Source organism: Hippopotamus amphibius, chromosome 11 (genome assembly GCF_030028045.1).
Source record: "Hippopotamus amphibius kiboko isolate mHipAmp2 chromosome 11, mHipAmp2.hap2, whole genome shotgun sequence".
Classification (NCBI taxonomy): Eukaryota; Metazoa; Chordata; class Mammalia; order Artiodactyla; family Hippopotamidae; genus Hippopotamus; species Hippopotamus amphibius.
In genome coordinates, this window is record NC_080196.1 from 113,012,517 (window position 1) to 113,025,715 (window position 13,199).

The window sequence follows — 13,199 nt, forward strand, 5'->3', positions numbered from 1 at the left end:
ATAAGTACAAACAAGGCCACGGCCGCCTCCTGAACTGGCCGGAGGAGGAGGAGGGTCCAGCCAGGGGAGGCGCAGTCGCCCTGCTCTGCCCGGAGCCTGTCCTCCAGGTGAGGGTCCTGGCGTTTGCCGGGGCCACTGGCCGGGGAATGGGAGGAGACAGCGCCCCGGCCACACACCAGCTCCCCAAGGCCACGTTACAGATTCGGGTTGCCTTGAGGTGGACATTGGAAAGGCTCCCTTTTCCTGATGGAAGCCAACATGGGTGCTTTCAGGTTGGGGACACAAGACCCAAAAGGCTCACGTGTGGCCGGGATAAGGGGACGCGTCCACGAGAGGGGCCGAGGGGCTCTGAGCCCCCGGGTCTCGGCTGGGACACGGTGCCGTGCGCTGGCCAAGCCATCACAGCTGCTATTTGTACCACCGCGCGGCCTGTATTCCCCTTTGTTCTGGAAATGGTTCCGTTGTCCTATTGTGACTCTGTTGGCCTCAAGTGACCCTTCGCAGCACATTCTGTTTTGAAGGCCAGGACCGGTGGGGGACGCGCCCGGGCAGCCAGCGGCGGCCTCGGTGACTCTGATCGCCCGGCCGGCCGATCCCCCCAGCTCGCCAGGCACTGGGGGCCTCGTCCCCTCCTGCACCACGGCCCCCAGCCCTTCGGAGTTGGGGGTCCCCTCCCAGGAAGCAGCAGGCAGCCGCCGGGACCCTGGGCTCCTCCCACCCGCCAGGCTGACCTCGCTCGCTCAGCAGGGGCCCCGAGGCAGAGCTTCTCAGGAATAAAGAGCAGATGCCTGAGGTCACACTGGGGGCATTTTTGGGGAAAATCAGCAGTTTGCAAAGGTGTCTCAGGAGAGGAGGGGACAGGGCTGCAGGGGGAGGTGGGGTCCCACCCACCCCTCCACCATCGGCAGACGCTGACCAAGCTGCTACGGGCCTCGGATGGGGGGGGTTGGGATGGCAGACAACATACGAGACGCAGAGCAAGCCGAGCGCCGAGGCACCTCCGCTCCCCTCCTCGCAGCCCTCGCAGCCAGACTGGGTCATGTGACAGGTCCCGTGACTCCTTCTGGCCCATGGAACCTCAGTGGACGTGATGGACGCTGCCCCCCTTAGGGGACGTGCCTCTGGTCCCCGCCCCCAAATGGAAGCAGCCCGGGCCCCTGAGTCACTGCTGACGGGGCGCCTCCTGCCTGCCCCCGTTGGGCCGGGACACCAGGGGAGTTATGACATTGAGCTCCGAGACCTGGGAGCTCATTTCGGAGGTCTGCATGGCCCACCCGTCCGAACGCAGCTCTCTTCCACGTGGGCTGTTTATTTGGGTGCAGCATCCCAGGAAGAGGGTACAGCCCGTGCAAAGGCCCTGTGCTCCAGGAACAGTGAGCAGGAGCAGGTGTGGGAGGAGGCAGAGGAGGGTGAGAAGTGCCACCGGAGGGGTGCCGGCCTCTAGGGCCCTACAGACTGTGGAGAGGGTGGGAGGGCTCTGAGCAGGGCTGCTGAGAACAGACGGCGGGGGGGGGGGGGGGGGGGGGGGCGTGCGGGCGGCAGTCAGGATGGAAGCTGGGACTCCTGAAGGAATCCAGGGGAGCCCTGTTGGTGGCCTGGACCACGTGACACGATAGGGGTCGGGCCGGCACCGGCTCCATGAGTAAGACGAGCTTGTTCAGGTGCTGGGACTAGGGACCAGGGCTCTCGGCAGAGGGACACACCGGCAACACGCCCCACCGTGTCCTCATGGGAAAGGGGCGAGAAGAGAGTGGGTGCTCAGGCTCCTGGAGGCACCGGTAAGTTACCACCAGGGGCTCCCTCTCTTCTGCTGTTTTCCTCTGATGATCTGTTTCATCTTCAGGAAAATGCGGCTCAGAGCAGAAAATCCAGAAAAAGAGGAAACCAACATGCGTGCACATACATGTAATTTAACCATCGTACATATGATTGAATGCCATATACGCATGTGGACTATAGAAGGTCTCGGGGTGGGGGGCGGGGCCCCTTCCCTGGCGAGGCCGGGCCCGTGGGAGGCAGCAGCGTTCCGGGCAGGCACCCCGGGTGGAGGCGCTGAGGGCCACGCCCCCGGCCCGCGCACCCGCCGCCTCCTCCCGGGCTGACCGCACGTACCCCTCTCAACAGCCTGGAGCTCAGCGGCACCGGGACCCCAGGCGCGCAGGCGAGCGGGAACCACGGAAAGGCAGAGGACCCGGCGCACGGGGCCACACGCCCAGCTACTAGATGACACGGCCTCACTCAAGGAACGACGCAATCCTAGATGCCAAGACATCTGCCCAACGGCTCACGCTGGAGGCTGCCGAGCAGAACCGGCATTCCACCGGCTGTACACACGCCTCCGCGCATCCTGGGGGCATCACCTGAGCACCTCTGGGAGCGGGGGCGTCAGCCAGAAATGCGTACACTGAGGGTGGGAAGCGTGTGTTCCGCAGGGCTGCCTGGCAAGTACAGCAAGTCGGCGCAAATAGGCAGACAGGTACTTTAAAGACACAGAGAAACATCAATATTCTCTCAAATGCACAGAGAAGTAATAACCTGTTATGACGCTTCACTGCTGTAACACATCTGTCAAATGAAAGGTGCCCCTGGTTCTCCAAGGACCTGCCAGGACAAGCCACTGTTTTCCTGGTGGGGCTCAGAGCAGGGCCTGGGGCCCCGGGCTGCAATCTGGCCTTTGTGTCCCCCAGCCTCTGTCTTAACTGTCCTGGCAGTCAGAGCCTCATGGACACAATGAGAGGGTGGACAAGATGGTTTCCAACATCACTTCAAGGGCTTAACTTGCGGTTTTGATTCTATGATTTTATCCACCCCAAAGACACAGGTGCACAGTACCCACTCTATCCCTTGTCTAGAGAGGAACACAAGGCCTCAGGCAGCAACTGAATCATAACTAGCAACACATTAAGCTACCATCAGACACTCTCGGGAAAACGGTTGTGCAGCGATCATTTCTGAAGGACACTGAGGATATCTGAGGAGGCACAGTTAAACGGGTCTGCAGGGAAGGACAGAATGGGTCCATCGCTTGCATGCGTTACTGAGTTGACATAGAGTTTTACATCAGTCATGACGGCTACTTACTGATTTTGTAACTTAATCCAATAATCCGAATACATTAAATATTACCTAAATAGCATCTCAAAAAGATTTCCTTGTGGAAGTTTCTTGGAAACAAAAAAAATGCAGCTTTTTTTTTTTTTTTTTTTAACGCTACATGATAATTCTCAGGGAGGATATCTGCGTGGGGCAGAGTACCTTCGGGACTTGGCCAAGCACTGTCTCAGGCTGCACACGTTCTCACAGGTCCTCCCTATCAAGGGCGGCACCCGCGTCCCCTCGCTGGACGCTGAGCTGCCTCGGGGTGTGGCGGGAATGGTACACCAGGTCACAAGTGTACTGGTGACACGGGACTTGAATTGGCTCCGAGCTGCAAGGAAGCTCATTATCCAGTTTATTACAATTTGCATATGAAACGAATCACCAACATACCATAAAAATACCTTGAGGTCACTGATGACGAGATCATCTGTGATAAAAATTTAAACAGGAAAAAATTGCTACAATGTGTTAAGTACAGCTTTGCTTCCTTCGAGAGCATGTGCAGACATCTGTCTGATAACAGCTGTCACTGTGGCCGATGGGAAGGTCCTGCAAGCCCACAGGTGTCAGCTCGTCTATTACTCGCGGGCGGTTCTGTCATCACCCCTTCGTGCTGGTGAGGAAACCAGACACAGAAAGATGAGGGAGTATATTGCCCCAAACCACACAGCTAAAAGGTGGAGGTGGGGGGAGGCTACGCTACCTCCTGTGTAAAAGGAGAAGCTGACGAGGTCTCGCTTTCCATCAGGCAGCTGGGACGCTCCAGGTTAAATGTCAAGTTCAACTGCAGCAACTCTGTACGGGTAACAAACGTGCATGGGCCTTACTTCATCTCCACTTTATGTTTTGTTGTATTTTGTTTCTTTGTGTGTTTTCTTATTGTGAGCTAACTCAAGCCTTGTGAAATAGACACATACATGCACACACATATATTTCTATCCACTTAAAACATATAATTACACAATTAATAACATATAATATTATATACTTTATGATTATATACTTATGCATATCCTCGGATGTTTCTAACAGGAATACTTTCCCCCTAGGCATTAAACACAGACGATTGTGTCTCCCTCACCTGAGCAGTGAACTAGCAGTTTTCCCAGGATTTTGCCCATCCCCGCAATGCGCACGTGGCTTCGCCGAGTAAGGCGCTCTGGCCTGACGCAACGCGGCCGTGTTCTCACAATCCCATGAGCCTGTGGGGTGGCACCAGCGTTCTTCCAACGTGACAGGCCCTCATCCCTCTGCTCTGGCTTTTGAGATGAGGGTCACGTCTGGAAGGAACCACAGCTGCTCTGGAAAGAGCAGGGGTGCCCTCTCTTGGAGATGTCTCTCCTTCGAGGCTATAGGTAGGGAGACCTGAGGCTTCCACTCCCTGCAGCTGAATTACCTGCCCCCACTTCAGCCCCCGACTAGAGAGCTCTGGGGGAGGCGGCGGCGGGGGGAGGCCTACCTTCCTTCCTGCCTGGATTTCAAACCGCAAAGCCAGCTTGTGCCGTGTGTGTGGGTGTGAGCTTCCAAAAAGCTCAGTAACTGTCCCACGCAAAACACCCTGGTTCCCCAAAGCCCATAAGGCACTGGTTCTTGTGCAGCCCCTGAGCCCGAGACGGTTTCCTTCCTCTTTGGGCGACCAGGCAAAACGGTCCTGAGTGTGGCCTCTGCGGCCAGAAGAGAAATTACAGGAAGAGATTTTCAAGTGTGCTCCAATGAGTTATTTACTTAGATCTAAATCCTTCCGAGAAAATTTCCCAGGAAACGAAAAAGTAAATAAAACCCTGCAGCGCGTTGCGAAGTCTGTCCGCAGGCGTGCACCAGACGGAGGAAGCCCCCTGCGCGGAGCTGTGCGACCCGTGGCTCCTGGCCCGTGCGCCGGCGCCGCAGGCCCCACGCTGAGGCCACGCGGCCGCACAGCCCCCGGCTGCCCCGGCAGGATGCTCACAGAGCTGGCCTCCGCGACCTCCACCCAGACCCCGCGCAGGCCGGCCCTGCAGGCGAGGGTTAGGGAAAGCCTACCGGGCTCCCTGTACCCCGCCGCCGCCCCCCGGGTGCTGCTGACACGGGGACAAAACGAGGACCAGGAGCCTGAAGAGCATCGTTAGGTGGCCGCCGGGGCCGCGTGGTTCACGGAGCATCAGGAAAGCGTGGTTTCTTCTTACATTCAGGGAATGTCTGTCAAGTCAGGCAAAGACCTTTTCGTAAAGTGGGAGGGAGCTGCTGATTTCACGTGGAGTGACGTTTGTACACACTTTGGATTTAAAAGGAATTCGTGTGCGTTTCCTCCAAGAGTAGGTAGGCAAGATGGATAGCCAAGGTGATTTCAGCCTCTTCCCCCTCATCACTCTGCACCTTTAGACTGGGGAGGCTTTGGACCCCGAGGAAGCATTAGGAGTGGGAGATTATGAAGTCCAAATCCAACGCCTGATGGCTCTGCAGGGCCCATGTCTGTGCGGAGCCCAGGAGGTGGCCCGGGCCACCCTCACTCATGGTCACACGTCCCCCCGCGGTGACTCAGCGCTGCCAGCTGCACGCGCCCTGAAGGTGACGATCAGGGACCTGCCCGCTACCCACGCTGAGGGGCTGAGAGCTTGGCCTGCGGGCGGTAGCTCCAGCCAGCAGGCACTCCAGCCTGTCTTGCTGTCCAAGGCACCTCGGAGCCACAGCAGACCAGACAGGCAGAGGCTGGCTTCTGGCATCACTCTTCCCATTAAAAGGCAAATCTAACTTTGTGGCAGGACTGAAATATTTGCATTTCCTTTGGTTTTCACATGGAGATAATAAAAAAACTCTAGATAATAAGAAAAATTCTCCAAATTGAATATGTATTTGAGAAGGTTAAAGAGGGCTGCCTTTAAAAGTTCCTCGGGAATCACACCATGTTTATAACTTAAGGAAAAGGCTTATAATAGATCTTTTCCATGCTGTGTCACACAGGTATTCTATATATGCATATATAATTGTGGGGGGTGTGTGTGTGTGTGATAGTAAAAGAATGGCTGGCATTGTCATGAACAATCCTAAAAGCTGTTATCTGGGTAATAATGGTAAAGATGTTGCTTGCTTTAAAAATAAGTACGCTTAATCAAAAAAAAAAAAAAAATGTCCATAACTTACTCTTATTTGTCCATAGAAACTAGATATGGACATTTCTACTTTGTCATTTTCTTTTATGTGTTTATATATATATATATATGTAATTGGAATATGGGACTACAGACACCTTTATTTTGGAGGTTTACAGGCAGATTTAGTGTTAAAGTCACTGACACTCAGACACGCCCCCTCTATATTCCAAAGGCCACACGCTGTCCTCCGTCTGAGCCAGGATGCCACCCTCGACTCCTTCCACTGCCCCTAAGGAGTGGAAACCCTACTACCTAGAGGCACTGGACTATGTCCAGGCCCAAGAAAATACCTATGGAGATCAACATGAAGCAAGTAGAATCCGGGAGAGAGACGTGAGCTCTGAGTTCCTGTCTGATTTCCATCCAGCTGGTCCTCAGTGTTTTGTCTGTGGGCCGTTGGGTTACCTTCAATTTCATGGAAGCTTATGATACTGAAAAAGTGGGCAGCGGTACTTCTGTAATTACGTGTGCTGCTCAAGAAGGATGGAATCTTAGAAAAGGAAAGGATTTTTCAAAAAGAGTAGGTAATGAGGCTCTCCCTGGTGGCGCAGTGGTTAAGAATCCATCTGCCAGTGCAGGGGACGTGGGTTCCATCCCTGGTCTGGGAACATCCCACATGCCACAGAGCAACGAAGCCCATGTGCCACAACTACTGAGCCCATGTGCTATAACCACTGAAGCCTCGCTCTAGAGCCAGCAAACCACAACTACTGAAGCCCGTGCACTGCAACAAACAGTAGCCCCTGCTTGCCACAACTAGAGAAAGCCCGTGCGTAGCAACAAAGAACCAACGCAGCCCAAAAAAAAAAAAAAAAGGCAGGTAAATCAGGAACAAAAAAAATTGGGGTGGATTTTCCTGCCTGACAAGTGAAGTGTAAAGAAACCCTCCAGAAATAAACAGACACCAGGCCAGGGATAAGGTGGTGAGGCCTCACTCCTCGAGGGTCAAAGCTGCAGGCTGGGCGAACCGTGGCTAAGGCTTATCTTAGCAGCCAGAAAACCGGCTTCTCTTCTTTTGATAAGCGAGGCCTTCAGTCCTCACACCCCGGGAATACGAATACATGGAGAAAAAACGATGCCCACGGGCAGATCTGCTCACGTCCCGGCGTGGCCTGTGGTCCTGGGCAAGTCCTCCAGGGTCACTGTCACGGGGCAGAGGTGGACCCAACAGTGTTAACACAAGAATGTGTGGGAACCTGCCCGTGCACTTCTGGGGTGAGAGGCAATCTCGGTCTCTAGGGTGATGAAAAACTAAACTTTTACAGAAAACACATTTCACAACACCTCCTGAGTCACTCTTCGTAGTTAAAATAAACACCACCATGTCCTGGCTCTGGGACAATTCCCCTTCCTGGTTAGCTGTCTTTCACCAGCACTGCTGGGTAATGTCCACACCCAGCTGATCAAGCACATGATTAGAGAAATATCGTATAGCAAGAGAATGTCTGGGAAATTTCCAACATCTGTGGGTACAAAAAGGCATGCGAAACAAAACCAAAGGCAAAAACAAGATGAGGACGGGTACCATGGGTGGCCAGGGTGGTCCCATCGGGGAGAACGGATGGATGTTCCCAAGAGGCCAATGCAGGGAGCTTGGCCTCCAGGTGTCTACAGAGTCTGTGCTTCTAATAATGAGAACAGATTCACAGATTAGTCACGTAATTAAAAAATTAAGACCTTCTCGAAATGAGCATGGGTTCGCACACGATTACCATATGAAATCACACCTTCTAATTTTTATGTTACATACCAAACACATCATTGTCTTCCGAGGTCTCCTGGTGAAGGTCACGAAGGTTTCCCTTTTTTTCAGATTCTCCTCTGTTAGTTCCACCATCCTGGAAAAAACAACACAAAACCACCCTTTCTTAAGATATAGTGTTTCATCAACAAAAAGCTTTAATGCGTTTTTCTCCTGATCCATTTCGGAGTCACTAAACACATTTTCATATCTGCCTTCAAGGTATGAGACAGAATCCTGGTTCAGGGTGTGTTTTCTGTGCAGGGTTCTCAGCTCCGGCTTGTTTCCTCTGCCTGAGCACACAAGCATTCTCTCGCACCAGTGGATATACTTTCATATAAAAGAAACTGAAGTCATTAAACCAAACAACCTAAACATCATCCCATGTATTCCAGGAGCCTGTCCGCTTGGTCGCTGTTTTGGGTTGTGAGTTGAAAGCCTGGGGTGAAACTGACACCAAACCTGACTCCCCTGAATTCCAACTTTGCTCAGTGGCAGCCCTGGGGGAGAGCCCCCCGCAGGGGCAGGAAGGATGCTCGCCGGCCCACCTGGCCCGCTGAAGGGAGGGGCGGGCGCCACGTGGGCTGGGCCGCAGGGCTTGGGCACCCCCCTCCGCCCCGGCTTCTCGGGGACCCCGCAGCCTCAGAGGGGACGTTTCTTCACTCCCCTCCCACCCTACTCCCTTCTGCTCTTTTATGGAGCTCCAGGATGTTTTTTGAGTTTAAAATTTTAAGTGCACAGCGTCGACGCGGTTCAGTTTCTATTCCAAGTCCAGTTTAATTATTTTCCTATGGAATGCTGCCCTTGACATCACATTCAACAGGTACTGAAAGGGTTACGGTGAGAAGGGCCGGCTCCCCAGGCACCCCACCCCCGACCACCCGCCTCCCCGTGGCCGTGCTTCCAGTTTCTGTCTTCCTCCAGAACTGTCTGGGCGCAGTCAAGCCACTGCACATGTTCACGTCCTTCTTCCTCCTTCATGTCTTTACGTAAATGCCACCACACTCTGCTCTGCGTCTTGCTCTGTCGCGTCAGCAGGAGTCACAGCGTGGCCCACACGGCCCTGCTCAGCAGGCACCCAGCACCTCATCACTCCACCACTCTTCCAAGCTGACCAGGCTCCCGCCCAGGACCCGGTGCCCTGCTGCCTCGTCTGCAGTTATGACTGACGCGAAGTCAGTGCATGCGTGTGTACTCACGGTGTACCAGATACGTTTCTGGAGACTGGATGAGTCAGACCACAATCTGCTAAAGACAGCACCTAACCTGGCCTCTGGCCAGACCCACAGGAGGCCCGCCTCTTGAGACACCCTCCCCGCCACTTCATACTCCGGTCTCAATGCTTGGTTTGCATCCCTCTTTCTCAGACCAGCCTCTCTGCCTGGACCGCACCCCTCCTCCTGACCTGGGGGTCCGGGCAGAGGTCAGAGCCTCTGGGAACTCTGAGCTCACCCGGCCCCCAGCCCCGCCTCAGTGGCTTCCCTGCCCCCAGCCCCCTTCCTGTCCCCTGCCACCCCCCCGCCCCCAGATCTGAGCTGGTCTCTACGTAGACGCCGTCGCCAACATTGCTCTGTCTCCCTGCCACACTGTGAACGTTTTTAGAATGGGGACCTTGCCCGATAAATCTTTCTGGCCCCAAACCTGGCACAGTGCCTGGTACCCAGCAAGTGCTGGAGAGAAAACTTCAATTTACACTGTTTCAGGATACCTTAAAATGGATAATTTCTGTTTCAGCAGAGGGAGCCAAAGGTAGTGTAGTGTATATTTTTTTATGTCTACCTACTTATTTTTAGAGGAGAGTAAAACTTGGAAGAGGAAGAATGTCTTGATAGATTCTTTCATCAGCTGTAAACCCCTCTCATGTATGTTTGGTCCACATCTCCCATCTATGCTGGTCTCAATATCATCCTCACTAACTACAAATTATAAGCTTTATTGGAGAAGTAATTAATTAAATACAATTTAGCTGCCATTGTAAACAGTTGTGGATATGGTTTTTTTTTCACACTTTAACATCTGTAAAATCAGGATGCTCCTTACAAATCAGCAGCATCTTCCAACTAGAGCTGAGAGTGTTTGTGAAACAACGCTGAGGGTCCAGGATGACGGTGCTTCAGGTTCAGAGCAAAAGCTTGATCTTTAAAGCAAATCACTTTGCTTTCAGTGAGTGGAGGTTGACAATATGGTCACACAACTTCCCCACGTCCACTGCTGAGGCTGGAATGGCATCGCGGCGAAGAGACTTTTGCGTCTTACACTCATGTCTCACGCAGCCTTCTGGGCTGTGACAACAGAACATCCTGACATTAAAGCGGCCCCAGGTGTAGCCCTGTGTGGTGATACAGGCAGGACCTCAAACCCCATCTCCTCCCATCTCCTCCCTTCTCAGTACCAACCCTCTAGTTGAGTAAACACCACTCCTCCACACTGTGGTGCAGGAGGGTGTGCGGAAAGTACATGTTGCCCTGGGAAATTTACTGACTAATTTCTGTCCAAATAAAAAGTTTGCTTCCGAGACCTGATACTGTTGCTACTCCACATAAGGATGTATAAAAAACATCCTTATAAATAACACATTTTCAATAAGCAAAACGTCCACAAACAAAATCAAGATGATGTGTGTCAAATGTAATGGAATTTTCATGATAAAGAAATAAGACTTCCTGTAAATAAGAAAATGTAATAAAATGCTCAGACCTCCAAGACGGTCAGGCCCCTGACCTGGACCCTCCCCGACTGTCCTTGTCCCAGTGCGTCCCGATCCTTGAACTGTGGCTGTGACTGTAAGCGTCTGAGGGCATTTCAAGCCATAATGATTTCTTCATAATATTTGTGCCAGTTTTTCTTTCCATCAGCCTAAATAGGTAAGAACCACTTCCCTCTCCCTGTGAATTTTAGGGGAAAGCACAAGCAAAACCCCCACAATTATCGATGCAGACTTTAAAATGCTTCTGAGTGAGATTCATCATTCAACAACATCGGCCGAATATTCATTACAATTTAAGCAATTTGCCGAATTTTCTAACCATCTTGTTGAATCCTCTGGCCGCAGACCCTGTCATTCAGGTGCATCACTGCCATTTTTAGAGATTTTCTTCTACTTGGTGCAGCTATTGACACACACACACACACACGAGGATAGAGGAAAATATGCTTTTAATCAGCCTTTTCAAAACACTGGTGGTCTCCAGGTAGCAACTTTAGGAAGACTGGCCCAGCGGATAAGTTTCTAATCAATAAAGAAACTTCTGAAAAATAACAAGAAAGCTCTGGAAGAGGGAAAAAACACCGCAGTCACATTTTTAAAAAGTTAAAAAGCTAACAAAGTTCTGATTCAAACTAGAAAACCCATATCAGGAGAGAAAAGGTGTGAAACATTTAAAAAGTGACATTCTAAACGGAAAAACCATTTCTATGTTAGTCTTTGAGACACGGTCAACTACAGGTTGCTTAAGAGAGAAGGAGAAGTGAGAACTGATTTTGAGAAGTTTGCGGTACCTTAAAAAAGACATTTCATGAGATGCCACAAAACTTGAGGGGGCACCACGGGTTTAGACACAGGGACAGTCTTATCTGCTTCTCCTTCCTCAATTCTATTCCCATCCACTCATTAATTCCCATGCGGACCTTGTCGTAGGAGCTGGGGTCACAAAGGGAAATGAGATGAGATGTGGGGCCTCCTTGGGGAGCTCACGGGCAGTAAACAAAACGGATGTTTCAAAAAGAAAATCAGAAAACCATCAAGCCAACCACTATCAGATCAGTGCCATTTAAACTAGCCCGGGGTGAGCCCGCTCATGGAGCCGGCATCACGCTTGCCTCTCCTGAGATCCCTGGGGAAGAGTACTGAGCGGTTCCCCATTTTGAACGCCTCGGGTGTTGAGCAGGATAAGAGGCATTGCTCAGCCCGCCTGCCTCCCCACTGCTCCTTCTGCACCTCAGGCTTGACTGACGTCACCTTAAAGAAGAAAGAAGAAACCCGGCGGAGATTTCATGACGGCTCCACCAGTGACCCAGTCATTCATCACCCTCCTCGTCCACATTTCGGCCTCGCGGCCTTGCCTTCCAGAACACAGCCTGCTTAGATGCTTTGGGTACCAGTCACCGTCCGGCCTTCTCACCCTCATCTAAGTACCAGGAGAGCCTGCCTGCTGTTTCTAAGGGCACCACACATATCTTAGACCTTAGGTCACCGTGGAGGGGATGTTACTAAAAGATAAATATTTATTTTCCTTGATCTTTTGCTATATTCACCATAGCTGATAGATGTAACCCACCCAGAAATTGGCTGAAAATAGCTTGGGGGCCTAGGATCCGCGACACACAGACTGCTGCACCAAATCATTATTTGCACAAAAGCTAGAAATTGGTGTCTGAGCCCATTTCCCAGACGTGAATTCCGCTCCCCCACTGCTAGCCGGGTGATTTTGGGAAAACAATTGAAGTTCCCTCTACTTCATTTGCTCAAGTGTGGAATGAAAGTCATAACTCAGAGGTCTCTCGCCGTCTGATTAGGAACTTCTGTGAACTGAGGACACTTTTAACATCCTGGCTGCATCAGAGGAAAGGTAGAGGAGCATCTCGTCCATCTTCTGCGGACTCACTGACCGGAGACGCACCTTGTGACACAAGCCTTCGTCCCACTCATTTCTCCCTGGAGGTGTCACTCCGGGGACTCAAGCCAAGGGTGCACAGCAGCTGTAATGAGGATCCTGACGGGCTGACTCGCAGCCTTGGTGCTGGGACGTCACCCCTCTCCGGGGAGGTCCCCGCCCCGCTCCTGCTCCTGCTCGTGACTCCCTGGAGCCGGCAGAGGCTCGGCCACGGGGGTTTCCCAGGACACCCTGGACCAGCATCCTCCCAGGAAGGAGATAAGCCAGCAGGGGCTGCGGCCTGCGGTGCGGGTACCTGGGGGGCAGGCTGGGACGCTAACCAGTCAGCTCCTCACTCTGGGAACACTTTGTGTTTTCACGGAACATTGTGGAATCTGAGGGAAACTCTCTCTCTCTCTTTTTGTTTTTAGGAGCACATCATTCCTTTCACGCTCAGAATAGATTCAGGCCCCGTACGGGCCAGCTGTGCACGTGTTTGGCTTAAATTCCTACAGCACTGCTCTCCAATCAAATCTCAGCGTTCTCGGCTGCCACCGGAGGGGGACAGGGAAGCCGTGAAACCATCCGGCCAACAACCATCAGCCCAGGGCTGCAGGGACCAGTGCGTGTGAGGAGGGC

At 52.5% G+C, this 13,199-nt stretch overlaps 1 protein-coding gene across 11 annotated transcripts in view; it reads right to left on the reverse strand.

The window, feature by feature from the left end:
- The window catches only part of MBP (myelin basic protein), a 113,443-nt gene that overhangs the window by 51,720 nt on the left and 48,524 nt on the right, over positions 1-13,199 (reverse strand). For 8 of the 11 annotated variants that reach the window (XM_057698245.1, XM_057698241.1, XM_057698244.1 and 5 more), the window contains exons 3-4: positions 7,978-8,065; positions 7,753-7,852 (exon numbers count right to left, since the gene is read on the reverse strand). In XM_057698245.1, coding sequence (XP_057554228.1) covers positions 7,753-7,852; positions 7,978-8,064 — 187 coding nt within the window. In that variant the 5' untranslated portion in view covers position 8,065. The remainder of the gene's footprint in view (positions 1-7,752; positions 7,853-7,977; positions 8,066-13,199) is intronic. The other 3 variants (XM_057698246.1, XM_057698252.1, XM_057698242.1) reach the window with 1 other exon arrangement.